This window comes from Mustela erminea, chromosome 13 (assembly GCF_009829155.1).
Source record: "Mustela erminea isolate mMusErm1 chromosome 13, mMusErm1.Pri, whole genome shotgun sequence".
Lineage (NCBI taxonomy): Eukaryota > Metazoa > Chordata > Mammalia > Carnivora > Mustelidae > Mustela > Mustela erminea.
This window is the reverse complement of record NC_045626.1, coordinates 86,534,492-86,552,683: the sequence shown is the minus strand read 5'-3', so window position 1 is coordinate 86,552,683 and position 18,192 is coordinate 86,534,492. Positions and strand designations below refer to the sequence as shown.

Genomic DNA, 18,192 nt, shown 5'->3' with positions numbered 1-18,192 from the left:
AGAGGGGCGGGCAGGAAAGGGGCGACCAAGGCGCGCGTCGGGGATCGGCCGTCTCCGCCCCCTTACAAACAGCCAATCGCGAGCAAGGTGCCGGGCGCGCGCACGCTCCCTCGAGTTTAACGGTCGCGAGAGGCCGCTCGTCCGACCCTGACATCGGCTGTGGGAGCAGCGGCCAGGTAAGCGGTCGCCCGCCTGCGGGGAGCCTTCGGCCGCGGGGGTATGGGCACGAGTTCTGAAAGACAAGGCCTTAGCAGAACGCCAAGTCTGGTGGTGGATTCAGGGCGGGGGAGGGCGACGACCAGACGACGCAACCCCCGCCGCATCCCTCCGGTGTGTGGGGGCTTGGCCCGCGGCCGTGTGCCTTTTCTAGACTCAGTGCCCTTGAGTGACACCTGCGCGGCCCAATCGCAGAGCGCTTCTTCCCCAGGGGCGGGGGGCTTGTGGGATTTTTCTTCTAATTCTCTCTCTTTTCTTCTTTCTTCTTTTTTTTGGAGATCTTCCTTATCTTCCTTGGTGTGCTTTGGGAATCGCGATGGTAGTTGCTGGAGTGGCGGGTTTTCTTTCCGCCTTTTGCTGCCTCCAGTTGCGGCGGCTGCGTTCGGTGGTTCTCCCTACCGGTCCCACTTTGACCCGAGAGCCACCATCAGCAGTTGCGGGCTGACTGCGAGGGCGAGGTGGTCCGGGTCTGGCCTCAAAACCTCGGGAATCCTCTTCCTTCCCCGCTCAGGCTCCCGGCAAAGCCCAGCGCCGGGTTAACTTTTATAGGATCAGCAGCCCCCGAGCTGGTCGTTTTTTTTTTTTTTTTTTTTCCTTCCCCTCTTTCTTTTTTACTAGGGGTCTTGGGGACCAAGAGCGTGACATTTCGTTACCGGCAAATATAAACATGGCTCTGTGCTTATATCCATTGTCCTTCGAGTTTTGTTTTGTGTGTGTGTGTGTGTGTGTTTTATGTTTAATTTTGCATTCAGGTCGGGGCGTTCTCCCCGCCTTCCTTCATTCCCTCCCCTCACGCCCCCACCCCCTCACCCCCGGAGAAGCATCTTTGCATCCCAAGTGGTTTTTCATCTGCATCTTCTGCATCCGGGATTACCTCGGCAGGCGGAGATACTGGATGGGGTTGCAGATCCCTATCCCTGGGGAGCTTGTATTTTCCTGGTAGAAGAGCAGGTGATTTGAATCCAGCTGTTTTCGTTGCCGGGTGGAAGGTGCAACCCCCGACTTTTTCAATACCCCGTTTGTGGTTGGCAATGGGCTGAGCCCCTGGGGAGAAATCCATTGAGGTAGTCCTGTTACCCTTGGCTTTCACATAACCTTTCTCCCCGTGGAAATGGTTCCTTTAAGAGCTGCTGTTTTTTCGGGTTCTGCTTTATAAACCAGGCCTAGAAAGTGGGAACCTAGTGGAATCAATGGTAGATAATTTTCCTCCCTTTGCACTCCCTAGGCTTTCTGTCTTGTAAGCAGCATAGATTTTTTTTTTAAAATTATTCTTCTCTTGCTCCTTCACTTAAAAAAAAACCCAAAAAACAAAAACCACACACAAGAACATGAATTCCCTAAGAAGGAAGCATGGTGTTTGATTTGTTATAGCTAATTTGTCTCTGTACACCTAGCATCGGTTAACCTGCATCACTTAAGCAGTTATTTTTAGTTGACCTGGCAAATAGTTTGTTTTTAAACAAGTAATAAATGCATAGAGTAGTAAAGGCTATGGTAGCTTAAAGTGCATTTCTACCACTCCTACCTTCTAGCCAGTGGAGAAACAACCATTGAATTGGCTGGGTTTAATACCAAATTAAATACTAAGTAGTTCCAATTTACCTGTTCAAAGTATAAATTAACAAGTATGGATCCTTTAGTAGAACTTATTAAACAAATGAACAAAGCATGTAAGTGTTCAATTGTTACATAGTAGAATTGTGTTTAGAATCTTATTAAACACATAAAATTCTGAAATACTACCTGCAAAAGAAGAATGCAGCTTTTGCCAAATCACCCTTTTTTTGAGCGATAATTCACATAATATAAAATACATTCTTTTAAAGTGTACAAGTCACAGGTTTTTTGTATATTTACAGACAGGTTGTGCAACTATGTATTTCTGGAACTTTTCATCATCCCAAAAAGACACTCCATACCCATTTTTGGTCAGTACCATTGTCTCCTTCCCCCACCTTCTGGCAGTCATAAATCTACTTTCTGTCTCAAGAGATTTGCTCTTCTAGATTTTCCACATAAATGGAATCACACACTAGGTGATCTTTTACTGAGCTTCTTTTACTTGAACCTAATACTTCAGTGTTTATCCACATTATAGTATGTATCAGTATTTTATACCTTTTTATGGCTGAGAAAGACTCCATTACGTGTATATATATATATATAACATTTGTTTATTCATCAGTTGTTGGACACATCGGTCGTTTCTGCATTTTATTATAAATGCTGTTGCTGTTCTTAATGTAGACATGTATAAAAGGATCAAGGTTTCCAAAGTAGTGAAAAGACAGTTGCTAGGTTTAGTGGCTTTTTATAGTATTTTTTCCTCCATTCATTTTCAGACTCTCTTGGGAGCTTAGGATATTTCACAGTTCTGAATGTTAGCAACTGAAAATGCCTGTAGACGATGAAGCATCTGAAGATGACTCGGATTCAGTTTCTTCAAACACTGAAAGAACCTGCATTTTCAAATAAGAGAGTATAACGATTTCTGTACAATATGGAAGATTTTGATTTGGTGAAACCTTTACGAAAACCTTCATCTTCTGTAGAATCTGATATAAAAAGTTCTCCCCAGTCTTTTGGACTGAACTTAAATACTAATAGGTAAGAATGGGATAGATAGATTTAAAAAAAAAAAAATGTAACAACAAATCAAAATAAGTTTATTTGCATAGTTTATCCAAGTAGTATCATATACTTATTTGTTTGCATTTAAATAACAATGACAGCCCTCTATCAGGAGCTGTCAGGGATTAGTTAAGAATAGTTTCAGGGGGGCGCCTGGGTGGCTCAGTATCTTGATCAATTGTCTTCCTGAGTCAGGATCCTGCAGTGGCATCAGGCACCCTGCTCAGTGGGGAGTCTTCTTCTCCCTCTGAGCTTCCCCCTCTTATGCTCAACTCTCTCTCATTCTCTGTCAAATAAATAAACAAATAAAAACTTAAAAAAATTTTGGGACGCCTGGGTGGCTCAGTTGGTTGGATGACTGCCTTCGGCTCAGGTCATGATCCTGGAGTCCCGGGATCGAGTCCCGCATCGGACTCCCAGCTCCATGGGGAGTCTGCTTCTCCCTCTGACCTTCTCCTCGTTCATGCTCTCTCACTGTCTCTCTCTCAAGTAAATAAATAAAATCTTAAAAAAAAAAAACTTAAAAAAATTTATATTTTTAAAAAAATTAAAAGAAAATTTTTTTTAAAGATTTTATTCATTTATTTGACGGAAGCAGAGTCACAAGTTGGCAGAAGGGCAGGCAGAGAGAGGAGGAAGCAGGCTCCCTGCTGAGCATCGAGCCCTATGGGGGCTCGATCCCAGGACCCTGGGATCATGACCTGAGCCGAAGGCAGAGGCTTTAACCCACTGAGCCACCCGGGCGCCCCAATAAATAAAATCTTTGAGAGGAAAAAGAAAAAAAAAAGAATAGTTTCAGGGGCGTCTGGGTGGTTTAGTTGTTAAGTGTCTGCCTTCAGCTCAGGTCGGGATGGAGCCCTGCCTTGGGTTCCCTGCTCAGCTGGAAGCCTGCTTCTCCCTCTCCCACTCCCTCTGCTTGTGTTCCCTCTCCTGCTGTCTGTGTCAAATAAATAAATAAAATCTTTGGGGAAAAAAATAGTTTCAGCCCTTCTCTTTTATATCTTCCACAGATAATGTACTTTTGCATGGGGATCATTGTGAAAAACTACTTGTTTTCCCTTTTTTTGGTAAGATTTTATTTATTAATTAGCGAGAGAGAAGGGTGCAAGCAGGGGGAGAGGGAGAAGCAGACTCTCTGCCAAGCAGGGGCCCCGATGTAGGGCTCTATACCAGGACCCTGAGATCATGACCTGAGCTGAAGGCAGACACTTAATGACTGAGCCACCCAGGTGCCCCAAAGCATAATTATTTTTATTTATTTATTTATTTATTTAAAGATTTTTATTTATTTGACTCAGAGAGAGAGATATCACAAGTAGGCAAAGCAGGAGGCAGAGAAAGGGGGAAGCAGGCTCCCCACCTAGCAGAGAGCCTGATACGGGGCTCGATCCCAGGACCCCGAGATCATGACCTGAGCCGAAGACAGAGGCTTAGCCCACTGAGCCACCCAGGCACCCCAAAGCATCATTTAAAAAAAAATATTTTATTTATTTATTTGACAGAGTATGAGCAGGGGGGAGGGGCAGAGGGAGAGGGGGAAGCAGGCTTCCCACCGAGCAGGGAGCCAGATGCTGTACTCAATCCCAGGACCCTGGGATCATGACGTGAGCTGAAGGTAGACACTTAATGACTGAGCCACCCAGGTGTCCCCTTTTACACTGTTTTAAAATTTCTGGTAGATTACAAGCATGGCTTTAAAATTTAGTTGCCTAAATATTGTTTTTCTACATTTTTAAAATAACAGTGCAAGTAATGTTTAATATTTCAGAACTACCTTACCAATCTGGGAAGTAGGAATTAAAGTTGAATACTAGGAAGTAAGCAAAAAAAACAGACCCTGAGTGAGTGGACAAAAATAGATACTCTCCAACAATGCATTTTATGCATTTTCTTTTTAAACTTTCCAGTGTTTGGTTTGTTTTTAATCAGAGCCAGCTTGCTCTCATTTTGTAAATAATCTGACAAACGTGGTTATTTGATTTCTAAATTTCTAATAGCCTAAAAACAGCCAAGAGACAAAGCCCACTAGAGAGGAGCCCAGCTATAACAAGCATGTACAATGAAGCAAAAACACAGCTGTCTGGGGCCTATTGGTAAAGGGTCAAAGGTCTTTTAACACACAAGATCTTGAAGAGACTGTATAATAAATACACTAATTCTTTAAAAAGTTTGTTCATTCTCTGCCTTTCTTGGGAGGAATTTAAGGCAGCTTGTAAGAACATAGAAGATGAGAAAGCGAGGTGAAAGGCGGGGAATGTGTGTGGGAAATGGTCCGGGGAGATGGCTGTCTTCACAATTTGTACCCACGCACTGAAAGTTCGTTTCCTGCAGCACTTGGTGACCCCTAGGAAGAAATCCCTTTTAGAACATAATCTGCCTGGAGAAGCCTACATGTGCCTTCCCCTTTCATTTTTTAAGATTTTATTTAAAATTTTTAAAAAAATCTTATCTCTACTCCCAACATGGGGCTCGAACTCACCACCCCAAGATCAAGAGTCACGTGCTCCACTGACCGAGCCAGCCCGGTACCCCCTAAATGTGCCCTTTTAATGAAGATTATGTAACTGACCTTGTCTCCCTTTTCATTATGACTAGCAGTTAAATCGGTCAAATTTAGACTTGATTACACAACCGTGTAACCCCTTATGGACAACATGTATGTTCTTTCCCCGGAGTTTTTATTACTCCTTGATTCTCCTTGTTACTGTTTTTCTGTTATTTTCGTCAGTGTTGTGTTTTGTGTGTGTGTGTGTGTGTGTGTGTGTGTGTGTGTGTGTGTTTTAATGAACTCTTTGTGAAACAATATAGGGTATCAATAAATAAATGAAAATGACCTCTTAGACTGGAATTTAAACATAGTTTATTGTCCTTAATTATGCTTTGTGTTTTTATAAAGCAAATCTGAAATAACTTCCTCTCAAGTTTGGGAAAGCAGTCCTCCTGGAAAGAATCAGTGGTATTTTACACAGTGAATAGGGCTAAATGAATGCTGAATATTTGCTGCTAATTTGCTTGGCACAACTTTTATTCAAAGATGGTGCAAAGATAAGCATCAGCTTATCACACCAAATTAGGGGGATCCAATTAACAAGACTTGACTGCAATTCTGGGCAGTGGAGAAAGAAACCCCACTACAGAAAAAGGGCTGTACTTACAGTAGAGGAAAATAATCCTCCGGAATGATTTAGATTGGAGAAAGCTGGACCTTTTTCTTATCGTACAGCAGAAACTTTTATTTTCTGCTGGTGCTTTGGAGTGTTCTCCCACTTCTGGAGATGGTCTTTCTGTTGGATTCTTTAAAAAAAAAAAAAAGTGCTGTCTCTTTACTGCTATTTTTCCTTTTGTGGACAAACGTGATCAGATTTTCAACAAACGAGGTGCCATTAAGAAGGATTAAATGTCAGTGGTTTTGTACTGCTCTGCTAAACTTGAACTGCTGAATTATTCAACACTTTGGTAGAATGAAGAAAACCATTTGAATTATTTATGTTTCAACAGAAGTAGTCCCCACCTTAGTACAAATGGGGTATCCTCTTTCTCAGGGAAGACCAGACCATCCGTAATTCAAGGTACAGTTGAAGTCCTAACCTCTTTAATGCAAGAGCTACAAAACAGTGGAAGGACTGATTCGGAACTTTGGAAAAACTGTGAGGTATCTAGTTTTGTTTTATTTGTGGAATTTTAGAAAAAATATATTTGTAAATGTGCCTCTACTGAACTCTACATTATTAGAAATTTATATACTAAAGAGAGTGGTTCTTACTGCTAGAGTGAAATGGTCAAATATAGTAATTGGGGAACAATATCAAACAATATGGAAAAGATGATCAAGAATATGTTTGAACAAATATTAGTGATTAGCCACACTAATTTATATTTTAAATGTCAACTAAAATATTAGCTTTGTTCAGAGAAGTGAGAATTCCAAAATTATTACTATTGTTAATAATTCTAATGTTTTAAGTAAGTCATACAAAATTGTTACCATTTTGAAAAAAAAAGCCTAAATGCTCTTTGAAATATTTTGAATGCTCCAGTCATAAATTAAGACTTATTTTTAGTTATGCTTTATCACATTTAGTTGTGATATGTTGAATTATATTGATTTTTCAGAATTGTTTCTTTCTTTGGCCCATAGGTTAAATTGTGATATGAAAATTTAGCAGTTAAAAGAATACATATATATAAATTTTGTTTCACAGAATTATGCCCAGGTTAGATTTTTCACAGGCTGGATTTGGTAATGCTTTATAGAAATGTATAAAACATTTTTATTAAATTCTTTATTTAGGGAACAGTGGATTTTATTTATTAAATTTATTTAATTTTAAAAAATGTTTATCATACAAACTATTACTTATGTTATTTTCAAAATGTATAATAAGTGGAATGAAAAAATACCTGGTTTAAGGATTCAGAAGCAGCCACCCTTAAGTAATTATTTGTATTCATTATCCATATTATAAAAATGACTATTATTGCAAACTTCAGGAAAAATTGAGTTTTAAGTTTTTGTAATTTTTGTTTTTTCCATATAATAGTCAGTATATGCTAATGCAAGAAACTTGTAAAATGATACAATTAAAAATGGAATATTTTTTGAAATATTTACTTTAATATACTTATTCATTAGCTTATGAACCTGAGTTAACATGTTTTTTAAAAAAAATAAGGTATTGCTCTTCTGGCAAATTCATGTTTAACTAGAAATCATTACTTTTAATACTTTGAAATCGGCGTCCTGGAATCAGAATGTATTTGTGAATTTAAGATACAGATTTTTATAAGGCAACATACCAACGTGCTACTTGACACCTTGGCATTTGAGCCAGTTTCTTTTCCTTTCCCTTCATCTCTGATATAACATTATTATTTTATATTTAATATTAATTGGCTACTTAATTTTTATAATGTAGACATGTAATTGTTTAGTGAATCTTTTTTTTTTTTTTTTAAAGATTTTATTTATTTATTTGACAGACAGAGATCACAAGTAGGCAGAGAGGCAGGCAGAGAGAGAGAGAGAGAGAAGCAGGCTCCCTACTGAGCAGAGAGCCTGATGCGGGGCTCGATCCCAGGATCCTGAGATCATGTCCTGAGCCGAAGGCAGAGGCTTTAACCCACTGAGCCACCCAGGCACCCCTAGTGAATCATTTCTTAAGATATTTCTTACTTTGGCAGAATATGAAGTATCCTTCTGGTCATTTCAGTAAAATCTCTCCAATTTATTAATGTGTTTTGTAGCATACAAAAACACAATCCTCTGATATTTTAGTGTGTAGCATTTTAGGAAGAATGGGAGGGGTAAGGATTGTGCAAGTCTTATTCCTGATTCTTTCCCCTGAATTTCATATTTTCATCTTTTTTTGGAATAGTAACATTTGTCTGATTTCTACCATTGGTAAGGGATTCATCTATGTTATTAAAGCAAAACTTAAAACCTTCCATGGAGCTCAGAGCTCTGGAGGTCTAATTTCTTTAGAATTTCTTCCTAAAACCTCTTTTCTGGAATTCTGAGGTTTATCATTCCTTAAACTTGAGAAGATTATGTATTTTGATTAATGGAAAATAATGTTTAACACATTTATGTAGAATTACTTTAATATATTCTTAAATGCTTACTGTTGCTAATATTTCTCTGATGGTAAAATTTTAAAGCACATTATTAGCTAATTTGTCTTAAGTCATTATTTTTGCATTTTCACGATTTAGTGCTACTGATTATATATGTAAGAGTAATGGTTATATGATAATAGTTATTTTAAGTACCATTTATTGAGTGTCTATTTGCCAAGCAGTATACTAGGTACCTTTTGTCCATAGCACTCAACCTTATTAGACCCAAAGCCCTTATTTTATAATTTTACCATTAATTTACTAGTTTGCATTTTACATTTGACAGTTCACACTTGACAATTTTTAAAGTGACATCAACTTATATTATCCTGAAATGCATTTCACAAATACATCTGCCTGTACCTACCGTAAAAACAGTCATCCTCTTAATCGTGATAAAGAGGAGGAATCAAAGTTACTTATAATCTGAAAACAGGTTTTTCAGTATGTAAGTGCCCAGCACACTCCCATCAGAAGATGTAGTGGAGCACAATCTGGGGTTGACACGTAGACTCACTGTGAAGCAGCAGTGATAGACACGGACTGATCCAACTGTGTTGTACTGATGACCCAGCACTTCATTTGGTGACATGATTTTCTGAAACGGTGACCAACTTCTGATCAAGTTCTGAAACGAACTTAACATCTTCGTAGTGGCATTCCTGGACGATTTGTTGATTTGAGAGCTAAGCAAAATATTTGGTATTTTTATAATATAAAATGGACCCAGGACAGTTTTTCCTTGTTGGGGACCATCCTGTGATGTGTGTCCCTGGACCCACTGAGTGCTGGTAGCACCCTTACTATCTTTGTGACAGCCATGGCCTCACAGCTTTTCAAAATACAGTTCTTCCATTGAGATCACTGCTTCACATGGCATCATATTTGAATTTAAAATTTAATTTTCCCAGCCACCTATGCGCTATTACTCTTCCCATTTTAGAAATTCATAAGAAGCACAAATGAAATTTACTTATTGAGGACCACTCAGGTTGTTAGTGGAGAGTTGGAAATTAGGCCTAGGATGTCAAAGTCATTGGGATATTTACAAGGCGAGACTATAGAAACCCCTTTCAGGCTAATAGCATCAAAAGCTTTGTGCAAGGGATAGTTTTAATTAGACGCCCATGTCCTCCAATGTGTGTAAAATGCAGGTCACATAAATAATTTTAGTTAGACATGAATCATAGTCCTAATAATATGTGAATAATATTATTTGCTGCATTTATAATGTTCTTAAATATGTTTATTGAAAATTTAAATATAAAATCTGACTAGGAAGAACAAAATCTCCACCAATTTATATCCTTAGTAAGCTCCATTCATTCATATCTTAAATAAGAAAATATTAATTAGGATGTGATTAACATTGTGTCACATAATATGAAGCCATTTTTTGTTTTTGTTTTTGTTTTTTTGTTATCGTTGTTATGTATGTAATTCTATCATTGTTGTAATTTAGTTCTGTGTGACTAATAACTTTGTCAGGTTAAAATAACTCCTGAAGTATTTAAGTTTGTATAACTTAATAAAAAAAGCTATTGCCTGATTTTTGTTTTGACTAAGATACTTCGTGTTGTAGATAAGTGGAGAAGATAAGGAACTGAATTTGATGTAACCTACCTTATCCTGAAGTTAGTTGATTTAGAATTAATACTTCCTATCAGTACCATTCTCTTTCTGTTCAAAAATTTCCTTTCCCAATCCTGAGAGTTTTTATTTCCTTTGCGTTAATACTGTTCTGTATCTTTCAATTTAATTCTGCTCTGTTGTGGTTACTGAACTGGCTTTAATCTGAAGGGCCTCTAGAATGTGTAGTCTGTAATACCAAGGAAAAGTGAGCTTGAAATTCACATACATATTTTTTTTAAAGTAAACTCTACCCCAACGTGGGGCTCAAGCTCATGACCCTGAGATCAAGAGTTGCATGTTCCACTGACTGAGCCAGCCAGGCGGCCCTGAAGTTCCCATTTTCATACACTCACTCAGACTGTATATCCGAGTGCCCACTCTTTCCTTGGCCCTGCGTCCTACGTGCTTAATGATGAGTTAACAGAGTGAACAAACGGGATGCTGTCTGTGCTAAAGGCTACGAAGGCAATGCACAGGATGACATTTAGAAAGGAGCAACTATGGGATGGTTTGGGCAACTGTCTTCGAGAAGTTAAGCTATAATTGCAGGAAGGGGCAGAAGCCGTGATAAGAGCTGGAGAGAGAGCTTTCCAGGTAGAGGGTGCAGTGAGGACAAAGCTTTTGAGGTGGAAGACCGTTTTGGCAGGTTCAGGAAAAAGAGAGGCCAGTGAGGCTGGTAGTTACTGAGTGGGGGTCGAGAGGGGTGGGATGAAGTTGGGAGGTGCGCGGGGCCCGGATCTCTCGGCCCTGTAAGGAGTACAGGAATGGAAAGATAACGGAATGGTTTGTAAGGGAAGTTCTTTTTCATGGTAGCTACTTAGTGTGTATTATTGCCAAGAGTCTGTTACTGAAAGGATGCCAGCCTCGACACTGAATTTAGCCGCTGAACGTCTCCTTGCCCCCTTTCCTGCTTTTGCAGTCTGGTTGTCAGAGCACTGACTGCTTGAGAGTCCGAGGGGTCAGGACCTGACAGTGACAGAAGGGAGGGCTAGTTCCCCAGTTCCGTGGGTTTTCAGAGGGAGTTTCTCATTCCTCTCTCAGCTGTAGAGATGACACTTCAGTATCTGACTTGAAAAGCGTTCTTTTGTTTTTGTTTTACACTTAAATAACAAGTAAATTAGGGGTTTAAATCCCACTATACCAAATTATTTCTTGTCTTAAGGCGTGGGAATCAGAAATGAGAGCTGGTGACGTCAAATTAAGATGCCATGTGAAAAACAAGATTTACCCAGACCTTCAGATTTACCCAGACTGCAGGTTACATAAGAGAGGGGTGACCATGCCTGTGCCTTTCTATTTTTGCATTAAATCTAGCTTTATAGCTATTTAATCGAGCTTATACATTTTACATTAAAAATATGTTTTAAAAAGGTCCTTTCCCACTAGAAGAATTTTTCTGTGACTATTACATGAACAATTATTTTTAACTAAAATATTTTATAATTTAATAGACCAGGTGGTTACAGCTATTCAGTCTGGTGGAGAAACAATGCCAACAACAGATAGTTGCCCAGCAGGAACAGTTCCACAACCAAATTCAAGTAAGTTGTTATTTATATTGATTCTTTTTTTTTATATTGTAAGATTTGGAAGAGGAAGCAGTTAATACTTCTTACCAGTTTTGTTTTTTAACTAAAAGCAGATTCTCTTTAATATCTCTTATTTTTAAGCAATATTTTCAGAGTATTTACACAAAGGTAATGTTTAATATACTTTCTTACCCAGATCTATAACTTTATTTGCAGCGAATACAGGAGGAGATAAAAAACTTAGTCAAGTTACAGACCAGTAATTCTTCCTGGGCTTCCTCCGATAGTTCTTTAAGCAAACAGTTCTCTTCAGAAAGTCAAATGGGTTTTTATTCTGAAAACAGTGAGAGAAATGAACCTATCATCAGTTATTCTAAGTCTACAGAACCCGAAATGCAGCAAGGAACAGCCACGTCCCAACCAGACGGCAGCATGGACAGTAGCTCAGTGAGCAGTGGGTATGGCACCTTTTGTGTGTCCGAATTAAATGCCTACAAATCTAAGGACCCGCCTGAGATCATGGAGCACCCAGAGGTTTCTGAAGGACAGTTTGGAGCGCCTTTGGGGCAGACGGAGTCACCTGTAGATGGTGTAAAAAACAAGAGTTTTCATATACATACCACTGAAGAGTTCTGTGCATCTTTAAAGGAAGATATTTCTATTTTTCCTGGTGAGTTTGAACACCACTTTCTTGGCGAAAATAAGATTTCAGAAGTATACAGTGGGAAAACAAATAGGTGAGTAGAATTTCTCCATCCTTTGAAGGGAGGTTTGCTTGTTTATTACATTTAGAATCTAGTAAAGCAAGCTCCTTTTTGAGTATAATAAAATGAGATGTCTTTGAACACTTAGGAGCTTTACCAAAGTCTTGTATTTATTGCCTGTGGCAAATGGAAATAAAGCATACGATATATTACCAATGTCTGACTTTCTTCCCGTTTGTGACTTTGTAAGACTACTGACCTCTTAGGTGGGAGCCTTGCTAGGATAATACCTTTTATATTTTCTGGTCACTGTAAACTTGCTGAAAATTCGAGTATGGAATTGTATCAACTGTGGAGTTTTGTCACATACGTGCCTGTAATTTGAAAGCAAACATCATACACAAGTATATTTAATACTTTTTATATATAAGAAGAACTTTTGTAAGTTTAAGGACAACTGTGGCTGGATGTTTGTAAAGCAAATACTCACTTAAAATTGTCATTTACCCTAAATGTTCAGTTTTATGTCTCTAAAGTGTGTCCTCTAAGGTAAGTGTTCACCTATAACAACACAGATCTTGTGTACCTATTAGTAATCATTACTAGTCCTCATAAATAAAGATTTTGCTTGAGAGAGACCTTGAGCACTTGAATGGGCCACTGTGATCGGTTTTGTTCTGTGGCTACAGCTATGTGTATTATTAATCACTGTTCGTTTGTTTTATTCACTTTGCCTTTGGTAATAGAAAATTGTAAGAAGAAATTTAGGTGAATCAATAAAAATCCATCTGTTCCCTGCTATTAGAAAAACAACTCAAAACATTTTCCATTATCAACTAGTGTTTAGTTTTATGTGTGAAGGACAGCTTCTAAAGAGAATAACTGTGGTTTTCTTTTTTTGAATAGTAAATCGATAACATCATGGGCACAAAAGCTGAAGCAGAACCAACCAAAGAGAGCACTTACAGAAGAGGGGTGTTCAAAACCTATGCAAGGAAATGAGCTGGCCAAGAAGTCACCAATGGAGAAGGTGGGTGATAAGTCCCTTTACTCTGCCATGTTTCAGCCACTGATAATTAGGTGGAGTTTACTACATACTCATCAACATAAGTTTTCGGCCCTTTCTTCTATGGTATTAATTTGTACTATTGACCTGTCTGCCTTCGGGTGTCTCAAAGGATTGGAAACAATGATTTGCTCTAAGTACTGGTTCTTTAGTGGTCTGGAAATCAAAAATAATGAGGGGTAAAGTACTATAAAAAGTGAGGGGAGCCTGGGCGGCTCAGTGGGTTAAAGCCTCTGCCTTCGGCTCAGGTCATGATCCCAGAGTCCTGGGATCGAGCCCTACATCGGGCTCTCAGGCTCCCCCTCTCTCTCTTTCTGCCTGCCTCTCTGCCTACTTGTAATCTCTCTTTCTGTCAAATAAAGAAAATCTTGAAAAAAAAAGGGAAAATCATTTTGTAAGGGTCCTAATTCGCTTTGTACTGCAACTGTTTACATTTGGTCAGAGAGTGATCCACTTAACTTTTTTTTAAGCCCACAAATAATTTGTATTACTATGAAGTTGTAAGAAGTAGTACTATGTGTGTGAATGCTTCAAGACAACTCTGAATTTATAACCCAAATTTTGAGAGATTACATGGTTAAATTCTGTGTGGCCGTTTTGCTAATCTAGCAGCTGTTTTTGTTGAAGAGTTACAGATATGAGTAAGTTTGAAGCCCTTTTGGCTTAAATTATCATAGAGTAACATTGTTTAGTATAACACATTGATATTGTAATATCTGATCTCTGCAAACTTGGTATCTTTAGAAATTGACCACTTCTTTTTTTTTTTTTTTAAAGATTTTATTTATTTATTTGACAGAGAGAAATCACAAGTAGATGGAGAGGCAGGCAGAGAGAGAGCGAGGGAAGCAGGCTCCCTGCTGAGCAGAGAGCCTGATGTGGGACTCGATCCCAGGACCCTGAGATCATGACCTGAGCCGAAGGCAGCGGCTTAACCCACTGAGCCACCCAGGCGCCCAAAATTGACCACTTCTTGATCATCATAAACATGGTCTTTGCATCATCCTGTGAAAAATAAATAGAAGTCATAGGGAGACAGTCCCTCAGCCTTCCTAAGGCACTGTTCTTTTTTCTTTCAGTAAATTTTCATTTGCCAGCCAGTGATACTTAGGCTTCTTCTTATCACTGTTCTTGAACGTATTCCGCTTTTGTGTTCAGGAGGGAAGTGAGGGTGCAGGAAGCTACAGGAGCTGCTGAGCCTCCAAGACCCGCCCTGTAGGACTGCCTTCATAGAACTGTTCTTTTGAACCCATGTGCCGTCAGCCATCAGGATGCTATATCCTTGTTTGGTGTGAGTGAGAGCATGATAGTATTTGGAGATGGAGGTGAAAGTTGCTTTTTTTTTTTTAAATTTTATTTTTTTGACAGAGATCACAAGTAGGCAGAGAGAGAGAGGAGGAAGCAGGCTTCCTGCTGAGCAGAGAGCCCGATGCAGGGCTTGATCCCAGGACCCTGAGATCATGACCGGAGCCGAAGGCAGAGACTTAACCCACTGAGCTGCCCAGGTGCCCCTGAAAGTTGCTTTTTTTATTGAATTAGGTTGGCAGAAAAAGAAAACGTCTTCCTTCCTTCCTTCCTTCCTTCCTTCCTTCCTTCCCTTCTTTCTTTCTTGATTTAATTTATTTGAGAGAGAGAGAGCAGGGAGAGGGGAAGAAGCAGACTTCCTGCTGAGCAGGGAGCCCAGCATGGGGCTCTATCCTAGGACCCTGAGATCATGACTGGAGCTGAAGACTGATGCTTTTTCTTTTTTAAGATTTTATTTATTTATTTATTTGACAAAGACACAGCAAGAGAGGGGGAACACAAGCAGGGGGAGTGAGAGAGGGAGTAACAGGCTTCCCACCAAGCAGGGAGCCCAATGTGGGGCTCAATCCCAGGACCCTGGGATCTGACCTGAGCCGAAGGTAGACACTTAGCCTACTGAGCCACCTAGGTGCCATGAAGGCAGCTGATTAACCAACTGAGTCACCCAGGCAACTCTCCATTTATTATTTTAGAGAGCCAGAAAGAGCAAGTGCATGCACAGGCTCTTGAGCACTGGGGGAGGGGTGGGGGGAGAGGGAGAGAATCTCAAGAAGACTCTGCTCTTGAGTGTGGAGCCTGATGGGGAGCTTGATCCCAGGACTCTGAGATCCTGACCGCAGTCAAAACCAAGAGTCAGATACTCAACTGACTGAGCCACCCAGCTGCGCCTTCCGTTCCTTTTCTTTTTTTTAAAGATGAGTGGTATTTTTGGTCGGAAATCATTATGGGAGATCAAGTTTCTTTTATTTGAGTTTTCGATGGCTTTCAGATACAGGTAGTTGATGAATCCGAGGTGCCACACCTGAAGTGAACGTGTTTCTTACCCGCATAATCCTGAGTCAAATGCTGCGGATTCACCGCGTTGGAACTCTTTATTTCATCCTTCCTCTTCTCCTGTTTTTTCTAGTTTCAGTCTACGTCAGGGAATCCTTAGGGACAGAATCCTCTTGGCATCCAGTTTTCTCTTTCTACAATGGTAGTTTCTTTGGGTACTAGCTATTTTGAAGCCCATCTTGAAATAGCTGTTGTTTTAGCATAAGGAAGACACCCTCCTTGGTAGGCAGAGTGCTGTCACCTCTGTAGCCTTCTACTTTGGCTGTGGGTCCACACAAGATTGTGAGCAAATACAACTTTAATACTTCTTAACAAAAACAGGGGCGCCTGGGTGGCTCAGTGGGTTAAAGCCTCTGCCTTCAGCTCAGGTCATGATCCCAGGGTCCTGGGTTCGAGCCCCACATCAGGCTCTCTGTTCAGCGGGGAGCCTGCTTCCCCGCTCTCTCTGCCTGCCTCTCTGCCTGCTTGTGATCTCTGTCAAATAAATAAATGGAATCTTTAAGAAAAAAAAAAATCTCCTTTCTAAAAAAATTAAAAAAAATACTTCTTAACAAAAACTAAAAGTTCGATGATGGTGGAGCTGACGAGAAAAATACTGATAAAAATGCTCTTCTGTTAAATTTCTTGTGACAATGCCAGAGACACCGCAAGGAGTAGTTGGCTCAGTACTTTTATCAGAATCGGTGATAAGCAAGCATTTCGAGCCTTCTCTGTGGTTAGTAACCGGTTACCTATACAAAGACATAGTTTACTACTTGAAGTTCATATAGATTACTGAAAGCAGTTTTTAGAGTTTGAATTATTGTACTTTTAATGATAAAAATGAATTATTAGGGCTTTCACATTAATTTTGACCCTAAATGACTTTAATTCCAGGCATTTTGAATTTCTTTTGGATGTAACTGGCAAATTATAAATACATTTTCTTCCTGAGCTTATTAAGTAACTCCAATTGCCGGTGTTGTTCTCCCTAATCAACTTTTGTAAACACACAGGAGAAGAAAATCCTTCACGGTTAATTCCTATCATTGTGCATTCCTGTAATCGTGGGGAAACCCAGACTTTCCTCCTTCTTCGTGAACCCTCTGAGACTTTTCTCTAGGCCGGGGGTTGACACCTGGCTTTCATTCCTTGGGTCAGCAGTTTGTGCCTAATGATTTTCAGCTTTGAACTCACAGTTTTCTCTCTTGCCTTGTAGTCTAATTTCACTGCTGCTAAGCATCCTCATGCTTTTTACCTCAACAAACCAGATGAGAGTCCAAATTCTTGGATGTCTGATTCAGGAACAGGTATGATAGTCATTTTTTTATAACAACTTCTAATAGGACGATGATGCTATACGGCGTAATGGAGCGGTTTCTGTAAATCTGTTCTATGTTGTGTTGTGCCTCTAAGTCTGACTTCCTTACTTGCATTGATTTGTGTTACACATCCTAGAAGGATAGAAGGAAAAAAATATTTTTACAGTTATTTAAACCCTTGCAGAAGGCATCTCAGCATTTTCCAGGTGCTCCAGAGTGAATTAAGAAATGCAAACCCTTTGTGAGCCGTTCCTTACTCTCCGTGGTAAGCTTATTTTAGCTTCAGTGATGTAACCTACTGATTTTCTTCCCCCCACAATCCCACATGCGGTTTGTCAGGATGAATTAGCCTTGCAGGATGAAAACTGCCGGAATTCAACCCCCGTCATGCTGCCCCCCCTCAGAGAGCTCCCATCACCTGTCAGCTGGGTTTCTGCCGCTTCCTGCCCAGCCTCCCTGCCCTCACCCTTGCACCCTTCCATCTGTGCTCAACAGCCTGTAGGGTCCTTCTTTTTTTTTTTTTTAAAGAGAGAGAGTGAGACAAACCAAGAAACAGTTTCTTTTTTTTTTTTTTTTTTAAATTTTATTGATTTATTTGACAGAGATCGCAAGTAGACAGAGAGGCAGGCAGAGAGAGAGAGGAGGAAGCAGGCTCCCCGCTGAGCAGAGAGACCGATGCGGGGCTCGATCCCAGGACCTTGGGATCATGACCTGAGCTGAAGGCAGAGGCTTTAACCCACTGAGCCACCCAGGTGCCCCTGTAGGGTCCTTCTTAAAGAGGGGTCAGATCATGTGACTTCTCTGCTCAAAACCCCACTGTGCTCTTTCCCTCAGAAGAGCAGCCTGAGTCCTCGTCGGCACCCACAGGCCCCGCAAGGTCTAGCCTTGTTCTGTTTGACCTCATTTTCTGCGGCTCCTCCTCTCTGCTTCAGCAGTGAAGCTGTTGGCTTAAATGTGCCAGATATGGTCTCCTTTTAGGGTTTTGCTTTGCTGCTTCATATATTTTAAATGTTCTCCCCACCTTTTACGTAGGGGACCTCCCTCAGGGCTAACATGCTTACTCTGTCTTGTTACCTTGCAAAGAGCCGACCCCGAGCACCCCTCCACACACACCCTACATATTTCCTTTTACCCGATTT

General features: G+C 40.1%; 1 protein-coding gene across 10 annotated transcripts in view; it reads left to right on the top strand.

Moving 5' to 3' along the window:
• Nucleotides 1-21: 21 nt before the first annotated feature.
• Nucleotides 22-18,192, top strand: part of MPHOSPH9 (M-phase phosphoprotein 9) — a 67,053-nt gene continuing 48,882 nt past the window's right edge. For 5 of the 10 annotated variants that reach the window (XM_032310657.1, XM_032310656.1, XM_032310662.1 and 2 more), the window contains exons 1-7: nt 22-176; nt 2,559-2,823; nt 6,346-6,499; nt 11,547-11,636; nt 11,841-12,361; nt 13,235-13,358; nt 16,951-17,041. In XM_032310657.1, the coding sequence (XP_032166548.1) occupies nt 2,717-2,823; nt 6,346-6,499; nt 11,547-11,636; nt 11,841-12,361; nt 13,235-13,358; nt 16,951-17,041 (1,087 nt within the window). In that variant the 5' untranslated portion in view covers nt 22-176; nt 2,559-2,716. Of the gene's footprint in view, nt 177-2,558; nt 2,824-6,345; nt 6,500-11,546; nt 11,637-11,840; nt 12,362-13,234; nt 13,359-16,950; nt 17,042-18,192 lie in introns of those variants that run through there. The other 5 variants (XM_032310660.1, XM_032310658.1, XM_032310659.1 and 2 more) reach the window with 5 other exon arrangements.